Raw genomic sequence first — 16873 nt, forward strand, 5'->3', positions numbered from 1 at the left:
TGGCCAAACATTGAAGGCCCTTTGCAGAACACTACATGGTATATCTCTGTGGGGCAGCATGCAGCTGATTTTTTTAACGTGCATTTCCATCTGTAGCTAAAGGCTGCAGGCAAACTGACAGACAAACCTCTGTCAGTAAAATAATCCAAGATTGCAAAGAATGAGTGCACAGAAAGTTTTTCCTGGTGCCGAGTGAAGGATGGACTGAGTACTGTTCTGCAGGAGCTCTGGCAATAGCATTAGCTATCAGAAATGTTGATATACAAAATCAAAATACATAAGAGGACAGAGGTATTCCTGGGATGAATGAGGAGGTATGTTGTCTACTACAACCATGAATGGCCAATGGAAGGCATACCCAGAAATTAGGGGAAGACATGCCTAGAATTAGCAGTAAACATGTAGACGGTGTTTGCTTGTACTGTGCCCAACATATCTCTAAGGACTCAGTAGCCTTAGAAAATATGAGTACAAAGATTAAATGTTCAGCTCAAGGATCTTATGGCTGACAGTCAACAGCTGGGGTGACCGTGATTTCAATGAGCTGTAGCAGGGAACTTAAGACAGCCTATGGAGGCCTAGTGGGGGATTGTGTACTGAAAATGGGGCAAAATATTCTGCAGTAAAGCCTAAGTTTTGATCTTCATCAGATCAGCTAGAAAACAGCAGGAAGCCACTGTTAGCAGCTAGGTCAGCCAAGAAAGACAAGTGCAGATCCGTATCTGGAAATGAGACCCATCACAGTGCACCCGCAGTGGTCATAAACCTAAGGTAGTGATTGCAAGGTTGGAGCCAACCCAACCAGGGAGATGGTGAGTGGTGAGTTGTCAGTGGAACTCTCAACAGGCTCATCCCATCGCTGTGGTTTATGGTGTGCTGCTGATGAGGTTCAGTAAGTGATTGTTCCAGTTGTATTACTGACAGTTAGTATACATTTCAGTATAGGCTGATATCTTGTGCCATTTGTAGGGCAATCTGTCTTGTTTCGTTATTTGTATGGAAAACTGAAGATAGACAATGAGGTATACGTTAAAAATGCATATTGCTAATGGTAAACTCAAAAAATAATTTGAAAGAAATCAATCAGGGGGTGAAGACCACATTTCAGCTCTTCATCATTATAACCAACAGCAGTAAAACATTAAGTCTGAGATGATTGTGGATTAAATCCTGAACAATTTTACACATCAGAAGTATGTATTATTTTAATTGTTATTGGAAACAGACAAAAATCAAAGAAGCCGGATAGGACCATAAATTGTACTTCTTTCTTCATACAGTAGGTCCTCTTTTCTGATCATATTTGTATGCATTTTTTGTCTCTCTCTCTCTCTCTCTCTTTTATTTTTTATTTTTTTTTACATAGACTTTCAATCTGGAGAGACTTTTGAGTGTTCAGACCTGCGTGCAAATTATGTTTTTGGATATGGTTGTATAGACTCACTTTTCTTAATAACAATAGTCATGTATTTATTAAAGTTGAACACAGTTATGAAAATAGAATAATTTAGCATCTGAAATTTCTGATCAAGGTAGTATTGTTTACTAAATAAAGTAAACAAGATATTTTACACAAGAGTATGTTGTATGCAAATCTTCAAACTAAGTTGTTTAAACTGGTGATATACTTCTGACAACCTGAAGTTTTTAACAGGCAACCGAGTTCTTAATTTCTACTGACAAATTTTGATATGATTGTAAAGACTACGATTCTGGTATGCTCTTTCTACTTTCTCAGGCATTAGGATTTTTTTTTGTTTTGTTGTTTTTGTTCTTTTTTTTTTATTAATTTTTTTTTATTTAACCTTTAAAATTGCAAAAGAGGTCCTCTATGTGATTTTGAGTAACATCTATGTGATTTGTGATTGCAACTGCAGGCTTTATTTGCACTTCTGGGAAAAAAAAAAAAGAAAAAGGTTTTTTACAATGCAGTTCAATTAGCCACATAATTTTAAGACAATTAATCAATACTGTGAAATGTTGACTTAGAAGTTAATTTGTTGATATTAGAATAATTATTTATTCATATGTATATCTTTAGATGTTATTCTTTTGATTTTTGTGTGTGCAAGTGTGTGAGTATGAAATATGAGTGGTTTAAATGTGTTTGCTTTTAGCAAGATTACCAAAATTTTCAAAGGAATAAATTTATTTTCTGTGTTTTGGGTTTTAAGCATCTATCTGAAGAGTTCTGATTTTTGCAAAGTATCATGCACTAATCTTCTGAGTTTATTATACTGAAAATTCTAAATATAACCAGTCTTTCCAGTCTTTTTTTTTCCCAGTCTTTTTTTTTTTTTTTTTTTTTAATAAGGATTGGCCTTCTAGGTCACTATAAAAAAAAGCTTCCAATACATTACGGAATTTCAAATATTTTATTCACAGTTTATATTTAATCTTAATAACCCAAATATATCAACATTAAAATGTGACAGCTGTGCCTCATAAAACAACATTCTGGGGCTTTTTTAAAATGGAGGTATTTCCTGCTATTAAAACGAAGCATTGTTAATCAAATTGGTTTCAGAACTCTTATTCCACAAGAAATTTAACATAACAGCTTTTATTTTCAATTCCTTGCCCATTATTTCCATGTTTGGAAGATTAACCTCAATAGCTTCAGTGAGACACCAACTTAAAATCCTCTGGAGAAATATTCCTCATTATTTCAGTTGTTTGCTGTTAGATCATTTTGTTGCTGTATTATAATTAGGAGAATTAGTTAGAAGCTCAAAAATGCAGCAGTGTGGTTTAAGGGTTAAGCATCATGGAAAAAGAACTCATGATTTAGGAACTTCAATTAACCATCCCCTTTAATCTCAAATGGATCCTTTTGGGGTTTATGATGATGGTGCTTCGCCTGTTTTCAGAAGAAATGTGTTTTCATCCTGTTTGCACAGAGCTTGGAAATTAAAACCTTTATAAAAAGTGAATGATGCTGAGGAAAATGCTGAGGTTGAAAGAGGTGGGTTATAGGTGTCCCATTTATACGATGTCAGTTGTAAAACCATACTATTCTGGGATATGCTGTTACTTTGTTTGTATTTATAAGTACTCTCTGCAGTCTATCATCTTTCTGCCTATTCATTTTTATTGAATTTCAGTAGAAGGCTTTTTTCTGTTACGGTTATCCCAGACAAACCTAAAACCATGTGGTTCTATAAATGCTTTATGTACCTGACTCTGTGCATGGATATATACTAGGATGTTTTTAATATTCAGGTATCTCAACAGATAGAAGAAAGAAGCCTGAGTGAGATCATGGGAAGCAGTTTGTGCACTGTTTTGTTGTTGGATCTGTGAATCTGAGAGTCCAGTTTGTGTTCCACCTGTTTTGATGGTGGGTCCAGCTGGCACACTATCCCATAACTCTACTATAAATACATATCTGAAAGGAAAAGACTTTAGTTTGTTGGGTGTAGGATGTGATTGGCTCTGAAGTTACACTTCAAAAATCGAAATCACAAGGGTCCAGGATTTCTGAGACTTGAATAATCAAATATGGTATAAAACAATTTTATTGAACATGGCAATTTTTGTGAAGATCGTGGTTCATCCAAAGGGTATCCTGAATTTGTCTCAGCATTTATGATACATTTTGAGGTAAACTTCATTATAAAATACATTTCTGATATTTACTGTTTAATTTCACATTTAATAAGGATGACAACAGCTTGTGTAAGTATATTAAAACTAGAGAACTTAGGCTTCAGAAACTCATATTAATTCCAAAAAAATGGAATCAGGTACCTAACTTCATTCCCTTGTATTTGAAATGCTGCAGGCAGTGATAATTTTTAAGATTCATGTTGGTCATTCCATTGCCCTTTTGAGTGCTGTGGGAGTCCTGCTGATGGTGAATAACTTACTTCTCTGGTTCACACCAGAGTACATCTGCACATTTATATGAGAAACAGTATCTCTCACTCAGCTGGGAAGATAAATCATAAATAATATTTCGGGCCATTTAGATACTGGCTGTATCTTACAGCTGCCTTCTTTGTAAGATATGACTAATTATAAAAGATAATACATGAAACATTCCTTCTAGCTCAGCTCCACTCACAGAGCTTGAGTTCAGTGGGGCTGTCACTTGAAATACTTTGCCCATCAAGAAGCTTGAGCTGAATGTCAGGCGATGCTGATGCTTGAATTAACGCTGGGAACTCAGCCATACTTCAAGCCAGCAAAACTCACAATCTCTGCTCATGAATGGTTCAAGTATTTTTTGCCATACAGTCACTCTCAATTTTGTACTATAACTTAAGGAGAATAGCTTCAGCAAAGTTTTGCAATGGAGATAGCTGTTAATACGGCATATTTGTGTCTTTTTCACAGCTATGAAGATATTACTATTTATTATTGTTGCAGTTATGTTTTGCTTCTTTTTTTCTGCTTTGCTTCACTTAGTGAAGGTAGAGGCTTAGTCTAACAAGGTATATCATCAAAATAACTGCTGAAAGAGATGCACATCTGTGTAAAAACACAGTGAAAATTAGCACTGTAATTTTTGTTTCAGGATCCTGAGATTTCTCAGTCTTGGCATGTTTTCTTCATTGTAGATCTCAAGTCCTCTCTATTTTGATGTCAAAACAGGCTGCACATATTAATCACAACAGGATAACAAAAATACACATTTTGACAGTGAAGTTATGCCCTCTGTATGAGAGGTAATATATTAATATGGCATTGGCAAATTTACAGTAGAAAATGTGTATTGCAGAATTTATATGCAGTAAATAAATTTTGCTTCCTGGTTATATGTGACCTTTCCAAGACTTGCCTAATTCTTTCAGTAAAGCAGTTTTGCTAATGCTTTCAGGTTTAACCTGGACTCAGCACAATGTCACATTTCTATATTGTTGTGCTGTTCTTTTTGCTCCATGGAAGCTGGCTGCCATTTGTACATGCCTTGAAGAGGAATAAATGGGAACGTTATTATAAAACCTAATGTCAGATTGACTCCATCTAGAAAATAACAATTTTTAAAGGTCACATAAAAAATAGGCCATTCTCAGCTCTTTTTTTTTTCTTTTTTTTTTTTTTTTTTTCTGGAAATGTTTGATTAAAAATAGTTTGTTCTGTTTATTAAATCGCTGGTGTTTTCCCTCCAGGGCCAAGTAAAGCAGAATTAGATCTTTGCATTTGTCAGCTTAAGGTCACAAATACAACTAGACTAAATAGTGCTATATACCTTTCCCCACTACTGAATTACCAGTGTTGAATTATTTATTATAAAATTAAGCACAAGCATCAAGAGTCAGTTGAGTGTAAAACATAACCCCAAGGGCATAGCCTGGCATTTCAATCAATGGGCCTTTACATCTACTTTTGCAGATATATTTTCCATATAGAGTGTAGAAATGGCCTTTAGTCAGAGTTGGATCAAGCACATAGCATCCCAAATGATATTTACAAAGAATTTCTTTTGAAATCAATTTGTTGAATGTAACATGTCTAAAAAGTCATAATTGTATTTCATTGTTTAAAGTGTATGGAGAGACAGATGCACCAAAAGAGGCATTGTGCACTGTCTTAAAAGTGAAAATTTAGCTCAGGTAGGAAAATTTGGATCCTACAGTTCATAATCTCTGTTTAGTTGCTGCTCCAAGGCATAAACCTAACAATTCTGGATTGACCTAGAGAATGAACCTAAAAAACCCTTGTCATTTTTATAACTGTTATTTTGCCCTGCAGTCTAGCCTGAACTTCCACTGTTGTGCTGAATGCTGCTTTCAGTCTGCTTTCAGTGATTGCCATACACGTGCAGCTATTTCAGTCTCGCTACGGTGGTTGTTAAATATTCCAGGCTCCACACAACTCGCTTAGTACAAGTGTCATTTCATATAGCCCAAGGCATGATGCAAATCAGAATTTGAAGATTAAACTCAAACTAACTGTATGATAACAAGCATTTCTAGTGCTTGAGGTGCAAAAGAAGAAGTATCTGGATCAACTCAGTGATAAAAGATTTTATTATTTTCTTCAGGACATCCTAAGAATTTTTTTCCCCTCCTGTGGTGGTTAAATTCTGGTAATTTTTAAAAGTTCGTTTTTATGTAAGCTGAACCTAGAAGTCAAGTTGAACTAAAAATCACAGCTGAAGAAGTATTACATCCCAATTACCAGAAGGCAGAAGAGATAACTTAGTGCACTCCATGACAGCAGTTCAACAGATTTTTTATTCGTTTAGTTAAACTATGTATGCACTATTAACTTAATATGACAGGCCTCAAATGCTATTAAGCAAGTGTGTTGGTAAGACTGGAACAGTTTTTCTGTCTCAGACTCAGAAATCAGAGCCAGCAATATCAATTTAAAGCATACACTCCATTATAAGTGTGAGGAAAGAATAGGCAGCTTCCTGCTTCACACATGGCAATCAAGAGACTCATTAATAAAGTGTGAGTAAAAACTGAGATAAAACATGTGAACTCAAACTTCTTGAGCAATTTCTTATTCTTTGTGAGCAAAATTTTGCTAAAATATTAAAGCCAGTTAATCTGTGGTTACATTTCAGCCACTGTCAGGGACATTGTCAGTTCTTTAGGGAAAAATTCAATGTTTCCATGGTATTGAGAAAAGGCTATAAAAATAATATAGGAAGAAATTAAGAGTTTTCAGAAGTGAATCAGAATTTATTATTAAGCATATTTTTGAAGTGTGTGGAAATTATGAACAGTATTACTGAAAAAAAAAAAAGATAAAAAGTATAATCTGAAACTGAAATTAAACTGAGTAGTAAACAAAAAGTGTTATCTATAAAGTATTTCCTGATTTCCTATTATGTGGAATAATAATATAGAAAAGGTTAGTCCTCAAAGGATTTTTTTGTTTCTCCTTTGCAGTAATCTCATGTCTCTCAAGTCATTTTTTGGAAATCTTTTATCCAAAGTTTGCACCTCTTGGTGGTTATGCCGAATATTCAGGTACATACTTAGGAGTCTAAACAAAGTGACCAGATTTTCAAATGTGTTTTATAGCTGCAAATCCTGCTCGTTTATGGATGGTGAATGTTTGGTGATAACCAGGCTACTAATATTTAGACACTTGAGGAGTGTGTTTAAAAGCCTAACTTTTAAACGCTTGCAAGTGTTTGAATACATTTGTTATGAACATTGTCTTAGTAAGGCATCCATTCAGACAGTCAGATATGACTGAGATGTATAGCACACCTGTACTGTGAAACCAAGCTGAATCCATCTGAGGTCTTCACTTCTTCTGCCCTGCTGGACGATCTGCAGATGGGCAAATAAGTGGTGTTACCTTTCTGTGCTCCAGTTCCTTTCTTAAAAAAAAAAAAAAAAAAAACACATTTTCCACATCTCCTAAGACTTTTAGGAAGGATTAAATCATTAATGTAGGCACTGTACTTTTTGATTACAGAAAGAAATTGTGTTAAAAATATGACTTACTACTTGTTGTTTCCATGTATCATGATCAGTTCCTCGTGGAAAAATATAAAACATTAAGTATCACTTCAGTCCAAAGGTTAGTTTAACTACTAGTTTTAACAAAGAGCCCTCCCCCTTCAAATGTAGAGATGTCAATACATTACCATGAACAAATGTTACTGTTTACTTACAGTGTAGGCTTTAGGTATTTAATTTTTTTTTTTTAATTAATTTATTTTTTTAACCAAACACATATTTCCATGGTAATTTTCTTTCCAAAAAAGAAAACAGGTTTTATTTACTGAAGCTTGATTAGAATATGCAGAGCTATTGAAAGGTTATTTCAACACACACAAGGTTTTTCTTAGGATTTTTTTTTTTTCTTTGTAATACAGAATTATCACAGTTATTAGAATGGGCTACCTAACTATTAGACTATATAAGCAATAACTATTGGGCTATATAAGCAAAAGAAGAGCAATAAAATGCCACAATTAATTGTTGGCATGATGGAAATGCTAATATCATGTTACCACATTAAGCAATCCAGATAATATCCATAACATGTTCCTGCACTTTTAATAATACTTACTGATCCTCATGCTAAGCTGCAGAGGAGATATTACTTGAGTGAAAAGTTGTCAGAAGTGTTGGAAGATGTTGGTGTCAGATGCTGCCTGTTACAAACATTTCCCTTACTAGATGTGGTTTCTCATATAATTTTCAAGAAGTTCTTGTTCTTACACTGTGTGATCATTACTGCAAAGGCATTCTAATAACAAAGAGGCAGATGCTGCTTACTTTGAAGGAAATATGAGTTAGTCAATCATAGACTGCAAGGTAGCATAGTCCTTGCAAAACCCAAACCCATCAGAAGACCTCAATGATTCATCAAGGCACTTTAGATTGAACTCAGCGCTCCAGCTACTTAGTTTGAATTTTAGTCTTCCTTTGTCATCCTTTAGTCTTTGTTTCTTTCTGTATCCTCATTCTAATGGCTCATTTGGGAAACTTTACTGAGTCATCACACAGTTTCACAGGGTAGGCAGGAAGTAATATATCCATAAGAGATAGGCAACATCCCTGAAATTCTGGAATAAATACATATACAAATCCATTCACCTGCATATTATTTTTTCAGTACACATTACCCAATTAAATGGTGTGAAGGTTCTAAAATTTGAAATAAAAATGTACCAGCAAAAAATGCCTTAAAATCATGAAAATTCTATATCAAGACAGGCACTTCACAGATCATACCATCTCTGCAATCTGAATTGATGCCAAAAACTGGGCTTCATACAAGACTCAGAGTGATCATTTTTATGCAGCTATGATCACAGGATACTTGTGCAATCTGTCATCTTGCCTAAGCGTAGGCAAGTTACAAGTGGTTACAGAGGTAGGAGAAGGATGCAGGAGTCTTTAAGTCTGTGCAAGTGCCATTTCATGGACTTTGGGCAGTTTCACAGAACCAGATCTTTCCCTGCTTATCACAAACACTTAGGTGCATGTTTTCAGAAAAGTCCTCTAGCTAAACATAGAAATGAAGATGTTTGTGCTCAGCTTAGCTCTGGTTGTGACCCATTTTTATAAAGCACTCATATCCTCTTTCAGTACAGTTAAGTGGGAAGCTTGAGGCAGTATGAAAATGCTATGGGGGGAAACTGAGATGGCCTTTGATTTTCACCCAGCCATAATGTACAGGTAGTATAACTTGCTTTTCCGGAGCAACAGAAAATTCCTGGTGAAGTTATGCTCTCTGTGGAAAATATGTATTATTTCTGTCTGGTCTTCTAGAGTTTTGCAGAAAAATATTCAGAAAAAAGCAGGGGAAATCCTGCTTTGCCTGACAAAACCTCTGTGACTTTTCACGTGATCAGGACTTTATCTGCTCTTTGAACATTTAATAAAATAACCATGTGAGTATAGTGTAACCTGAAAGAAACTCAGAGTTAGTTAGTATTCCAAATCAGCAGTACTCCTTGTTATTTGTTTCAGTTCTTCTGAATAAAATTACTTCAGTCCCACCACGTACTCTCTTGATTGGTATCTTGCTATTGAAAGTGTAGCTATTAAAACAGCTGTAACATAAATACTTTTCTAAACAATACAAATTTGTAATGGCAACACTTTTCTGTTTATTCCTGTTTACATATTCTCCTAAATATCAGTTTAATCTTCTCAGTTATGACAGGAACTAGATGGTGTTTGGATAAGACATAGTATTTTAAATAATGCTAGAAGCATGTGTTTCCAAAGTGTATCAAGCTGGGCTTTGAAATATGTTCTCTTAAAATGCCCTAGCTTGACACAATGTTTTGCACACAAATTTAATGCCTGATCTATGTTTCTGCTATGTAGGTTTTGCATTTGGGGATGCAAAAATGTGCAATCATTTTCAAAAAAAGACAAACTCCCACTAACAGAAAATGACCTTAACGTGCTCTCCGTATTTGTACTTGCATTTATGTGCAGTGTGGGTACTTAATTGCTGCTTTCATTTTAGCTATACAGAAGGATACAATAATTCCCTCTTGCATACATGAATTCTTTTGGAGTTTCAGTTTTGACGATGCGTGGTTTGTAAAGGCAGAGAGGAGGGTCATGATTATACAAGCTGATCTCAAGCTGCAGTGCCTGGGGGTGCATTGCTGTGTCATCAATGAGATGAGAGACTGAGATGGTGGAAGAAGAGGATAGTTTACATTGTGAAAACAGACAGGAAGCCTAACTGGAACAGCCAGTGTTGCTGCTGATCTGCAGTTTTATTATTTGATCCAATAATAACGTCTAATAATTTTTGCAGTCCATCAGTGTTGCTGGTGATGTCTCTTCACATACCTGGGGAATACCAATTGTTCTTCATCCTTTGGGTTGTTTTGCTGCCTTTTCTTCACACATACAATGGTTCAGGCTGTCTGCCTCTAGCAATCTGATGTTTTTAGCACTACAGGCTCTGATTTCATTTGTCTATACAGTTAAATGATCATTTCTGCTTAAAATTCCATGAAATACCAACAGAACATTCTTCATCTAAACTGAACACCTGAATGGTGACATTTTAAGTTTATTGAAATAAATCGTATTTACTCTAAGTTAACTGACTTCTGGAATAAGTAAAGAATATGCCTATATTTCTAATTTGGAAGTGCTTCAAAAGCAATGCAGAAGAAAAGTGCTAAATACAATGTTTTTTCTCCATTCTATTTGGCAACAGATTGTTGCTGTTCATGCCAGCCAGTCCTGTACAACAAACATGCCCGTGACAAACTTGAAAATGTCTGTGTTGTTTTTGAAAGTCTATATACATATATTAGGTTTTACTGTAAGAGACCATGCAGATGCATATTTTTTTTTCACGAATGGAAAAATCCAAATATTAGTTTGATCTAACCTTAGCTACTACAGGTGTTTCAGGATTCTCTGTATTTTAGGAAAATTACCTGTGATTAGAAGCAATGAGATACTTCTATGTCATTTTGCATGGCAAACTGGTATTTACAGTGCAGAAGTCCAAACAGATGTAAAATTATTTATATTGCTTCTTCACTCAGATTGTGTTGGTTTTAAGAAAACAAGAAATGCAGAAGTGAAGCTATTCTGAATGAGTCATTGAATTGATATCTCCCACAACTTTGTGAATATTTAGACACGCTATTAGCAGACATGCAATGGTTTCACTACCTTTACCAAGCTTCCCGTCATTTATTTATTTATTTATTTATATGTGTGTGTGTGACATTTGCTCAACTGAAGGAAGTTACGGGCTTTAAGAAAGTACTTTAGTTGGTGAATACTAATCCAAATTAAGCACTTTTTACCAGCTTATGTAACCATGGCATGCAGCCAAGTGTCACATGTGTCAGTACAACTCTGTGCCTAAAATTCATGTCCCCAAATTAGTGGGCCTTACTGAAAGTTCTCTACCTCCTTAGAAGTTCAGGATGATGCTTCTTTGTGTTGATAAGAAGTGAATAATTTGCATTTCTGATTTGCATCACAACAATCATCTCTAATTTTTGTCTACAGATTTTCCATATGACATATGATCTGGCCAGTGCTGTGGTGAGAATCTTTAATCTGATTGGTATGATGTTACTGCTTTGCCACTGGGATGGTTGTCTTCAGTTTTTAGTACCATTGCTCCAGGATTTCCCACCAGATTGCTGGGTGTCCCTAAACGGTATGGTTGTAAGTATTGTTCATTTTTCATTGTGCTTTCTAAACTTTATTTATCTAAATAGTTAACATCAGGCTTAAGTGTAAAAATACATGCCCAATAATACACTGCTATGCAACTTATTCAAAGTTATTTTATGGTTTTGCTTGCTAGTTGATGAAGGTTAGTTTTGTAGCCCTCATCACTGACAAAATTATACTGACCCCTTGTCAGTAAATGAAACAGAAAATATTTTCAGTTTTGAGGGCATTTAATTTATTAATCCTCAATCCTCAAAAAAGCCACCAAAAGAGATTTAGTAACACTCAGTTCACCAGTGCTTTCAGCTTAGGTTCTAGTTTCATGATGCTCCAGAAAGTATATAGTCTATTTTGATTTCATCTAAAGTTGTTCTCAGTTTGTTTTGTAAATAACTTCTGGGTCATGTTATTAAACCCACTACCAAGTTGTTCCAAATGTAAACAGGATTTTTTGCTAAGTAAAATAAAGGAAATACAGATTTACTTCTGTGGTACTTTTGTGTGTGTGAACAGACAGTTGAAGACATGGAATTTGTCCATGAGAATTTATAAGGAAGGGTAATGATATTCTGCTTGTTTGACTTGTGCCATAAAGATCAGTGGCTATGAAGAATTAAATGTTTTTTAAGTCAGATGAAGAATCAGGTAGACCTTTTTCTTTGGAGGTACACTGAATAAGTTGTTGAAATGTGCCTGTAACAAACAGAAAAAGTCCCAAGCAACTGTCTCATTGACCTCCTGAAAACATGCATCTCTCCACTTACTACAACTTTATAATACATAAAAAGACATCTTTACTGTAGATGGGCAACTTGCCCAGTGCCACATATTTCTGTTGTAGAAACATAACAGTATTTATTCCTTTAGGAAAGTGATACTGCACTTTACTGTGGGAGCTTGGTGACTAACATTGTCAATCATACAGACAAGCATTTGGAGTCATTGAATGACAATCTTTAATGATAAGCAGCATGTTTGCTGACACCTCATTGTGCAGCTTTTCTAAAAAAAAAAAAAAGAAAAAAAAAGCGACATATCTTCAAAAATGGAATTGCTACAATAAAAGTAGGTCACCAGGATGCTGACTGGTACGTCTTTTCATTCTGCTGCATCCTGGCTTCTGCTTCATAATATCTTTCATTCAGTTTCAGAAAGGGTACATTTTCTACCAGCTTGCTAAAAACCTAGATAAAAATCATGCTAGAGAGTGAAAGGGAGTAAGCCTTGGATTATGGCTAATTGAAGTATTTACTTTTTAAAGGTACACTTGCAGGAACAGTTAGCTATTAAATTCTCACTCTTATATAAGAGCTACATTTCACCTTAGAAAGCTGTGCACATGCTTAGGGAGATCTTTCTGCTTGCCCACACTCTTTTCTTATAGAAACAATATGGTCTCCTTAGTGGCCACATATTCTCGGAAAGATCTTTTTTGAAAGTTGCACTTCCCGCCCCCCCCCCCCCCCCCCCCCCCCCCGCAACTGAATCTGTTGCTAGTAATGAATACTGTGGTTCAGTCTGAACTGGTGGTGATGGCCATGAAGAGCCAATATTGTCAGGAAGAAGAAGTCTTTAGCTAGCTCCATCTAATATACCTTTCTGTCAATACATTCTCTTTTACTCACAGATTTTACTCAGAGATTTCATGACAGTAGTTTGTAAAGACAACTGTAAATGCATTTGGAGTTTGGTTCAAACTTCTGAGTGAGAGAACTCTGAAATGCAACTGCTCAGAAAAAGGCAAAATTGCCCATCTTTGAGTTTCAATATTCATTTGAGTAAGTGAAGTTTTGTGTGGGCAATTCCAGGGGTTCACACTGTTGCTTCACTATATGTTCCTCAAAATAATATCACATGGGCTAATCTCAGGCTAATGTACCAACTTAGCTCTGAAGTAGAATTTTAATGGTTACCAGTGGCGATTATTGGCTGGAAGACTAACTCAGGAATGCACTTAGTCAGAAGTGCACTTAGCCAGAAGATGTTAGGTTTCTAATATACAGCACAACCAGTGGTCAGTTGTAACCCAAAGCATTTACAGATAACTGGATGATAAAGGAAGTAAGGATGCCACAAGGATGACATGCTGCTTCCTCAATCTACACAGCCCAGCATATTCTTCCAGCTCACGGTTGCTTCAGGTTGCAGAATACAAGAACTTCTAAAAGCTTTCCTCTGAAATTATTCTCTTATGTAAGAGCTGATATATGAAAGGTTCAAATTCTACAGCAAGCTCACATTTTACTTTGGAAGTACCAGAAAGTGAACATGGGTTAAATTTAATGTCAGAAAGCACTAGGATGATGACATCAAGCTACATGTTGCTTACTGTTGCCCTGAACAATGAGACTGGACAAAATAAAAGAAAAACAAGCCAGTAGACTATGAAATGAAGTGGAAAGCCCCCTCTGTAAAAGGGAAGAAGGTGGTCATTGGCTGGTACTGCATCAACCTGCACCTGAAGTAGTTCATATCAAATTGGGATGTTATCCTCACTAATAATAATGAACTCAGGTTAGGTGTTTACACTTAAATTGGCCTTCTGGGCCAATTCTTAACATTGGTCTTCCTGTTGTTATGAAAAGAAAGCGTGAGCTGGTATCTTCCTTTAATTTTTCCAAATGTGATCCCACTTGCCCACTTTCTTATCTTCACTGGCATTTCATTGCAGTTTGTAATGCTTCGTTACTGTTGGCCAGCAGGATCTTATGTTCTTCCACAATATTTATGTATTTCTCACCAAAAATAAGAAAAATGGTAAATATAATATAAAGGTGAACAGGTGCTCTTTTTTCCTCATCACTACAAGTAATTTTCCAGCCAATCCATTCTGGAAAATGTAACAGTCAGTTATTTCTGCAAGGCTCTATGGTTCTCCAATGTAGTTCCTAGATTTTTTTACACTAGTACTGTGTGTTTCATGCCTAAACAACGTCTTCTCTGAAGAAGTTTCACAAAGTTTCCTAATGGTACTGCTTAATTTTGCGTTGGCTCAGGAAACCTATTATCTGTGTTTCCTTGCGTTATTTATCCTCAGCTTTCTGATCTGCATTGCCTCAGACTAGTGTACTTCCATAATGACTCATAGACCAAACAGATTTATCATACCTCAGAGTCAGAGCCAGTAGTTCTTTAGAGAATTAGGAGTAAAACTTTCAACAGAGTCCATGGGAGGCACAAAAACAGAAAGCTGCAGAGATCCTCTCCTATAATCAGTCTGTAAAACCCCCGATTCTTCATTTTGTATTTGCTTTTACCTGAAGTGAATTACAAAAAAACCTGTGTGAAAGTCCCAAATGATGAGCAGTTATGGCCAGGTTTTATATGGGACAGAGTTTCTAAGCAAGTAGACATAAGAAATGACATTTTTGCCACTGATGCCATCTGGCCATTTAAACACAACATGCCTGCAATAAAGCATCCTTTGCAGTAAATGAGTTTTTGTTTTATTGAAAGTTTGCTCTTGCTTTTCCTATCACCTATGGCAAAATCTGAAAGGCATGTTAGTCCTTGAGTAACAGTGTCTGAAGGTCCACAACCTCTGTTTACTTGTCTATATTTGCAATAATCAGATGTATGGTTAGGACATGTGGTCCTTTAAGCAAGGTATTTACATGAGATTGCTATATTTTTCATGTATAAAGTTGCTTTAGTCAAATCAAAATCTATCAGAGAAGTATAGAATTTAACTTGAAGGCTGAGGGTTTTAAAAGCCAAAAGTAACTGTAAAGTTTTTGGAAAGGGCTTGCTTTGCTGGCATTTCTCATGGCAGTCAGCCAAGTTTGCTCAGCAAGAATGCTTCAGGTACTCTGGTTTCTTTGTTTTGGCATCTTCTTACTGTCCTTGCCATTGAATTGCTTTAAACTTGGTTGTTGTCTGTTTAGGTTTTAGATTTGGAGAAGAGGGATTTTGCATTATATTAACCCCCCCCTTGTGTTGTATCATTTGCTCAGGAGCAAGGAAAATCAGAAGTTAAACTTAAGATCCTCATCTCTGGTAGTATTACCATTGAAGTGAAAAGAATTTGGAAATTTTTTCTGTAGAATCTGTAGGTCCTTCCCATTACAAAATGAACGGTTTAAATGAATGCTTAATAGGGAAATTCATAAATGCAGGAAATGGTCATGAATTCTAATTCTCTGAGAATTATTCTAACATATATATATATATAATATACACAAAAACTATTTAGTAATAACACATAGAACTAATTATCAGCATTTCTTCTTAATTAACACCATTTTCAATTATTCAGTTTTCAGTAATACTTCAGTAAGATCTCTGTTTTACTTAGTGGAGCTTAAGGAATGGATTGCAGTCACTTGATGAGTGACTGTATTCAGCATTCAGTTTTCTTTTTGATAATGTATCAGTTTATCGCCTTCAGCCCTGTGGTTAGCCGTTAGGAGAGATAATTTTCTCATGATTTTTTTCTGCATTTGATCATTATGTGGTAATTATCATTTAGTGTTTCACAAATATTTTGAGTAACTTTTTATTATGTGGCAAGATGTTGTGGAGCCATGTTCAAAGCACAGATTCCTCTGACTTCATTTGCAGTGACAAGTAATAAATACATGTATAAATCAAATCCCACGATCTTAACTTGGGTGCCTAGTAAACATGGAACATATGGGAATCATCTGAATACTGGAGGCACTTAGGATCTCATGAGGTATAATACTACACTAATGTATTTTATAGTTATATATTTATGTATGTCTATTTAGTTATAGCAAATGTTTCTAGGAACAGTTAAAAGATTGAAATTACCATTCTGAGATTGACTCTGATTAAAATATTAATGAAGTAGGAATTGCCCAATTCAGATAAATTCTCTGTTTACAATATAATTTGGAAATATGATAATACTAATAGTAACATTATGTAACTGACATTCTTAGGACTAAGTTACCCATGTTTTGGGAATGTACATTGAATAATAATACTCTTCTAGCATGTGCCATTTTTCAGTACTCAGTTATTGCTCTCTCTTACACACAGCCCTGACCCAGTTTTTGAGGTCAGCCACTTTCTGCCATATCAAGATGATGGGATAATGCTACTGCTTGTATCCTGTGCCAGTGGGTGAAACAGGTCATAAAATCCAGCGTTAGGCCTAAAAATATATTAGCTCAGGTGAATACATTAGTTAATGTGATTTGACTCTATGAGAAACTACAGAGGAAAATGTTGTAGACATGCAGTGCTAAATGACAAGGTATGCTTAATGTAGACTGAAGCCATGTGTTAACTGCAGTACCAAAGTTTTACAC

General features: G+C 35.5%; 1 protein-coding gene across 2 annotated transcripts in view; it reads left to right on the forward strand.

The window, feature by feature from the left end:
* HCN1 (hyperpolarization activated cyclic nucleotide gated potassium channel 1) overlaps positions 1-16873 on the forward strand; it is a 212776-nt gene that overhangs the window by 97272 nt on the left and 98631 nt on the right. For both annotated transcript variants that reach the window (XM_083816272.1, XM_083816273.1), the window contains exon 3: positions 11427-11588. In XM_083816272.1, the coding sequence (XP_083672398.1) occupies positions 11427-11588 (162 nt within the window). The remainder of the gene's footprint in view (positions 1-11426; positions 11589-16873) is intronic.

Source organism: Anser anser, assembly GCF_964211835.1.
Source record: "Anser anser genome assembly, chromosome: Z".
Classification (NCBI taxonomy): Eukaryota; Metazoa; Chordata; class Aves; order Anseriformes; family Anatidae; genus Anser; species Anser anser.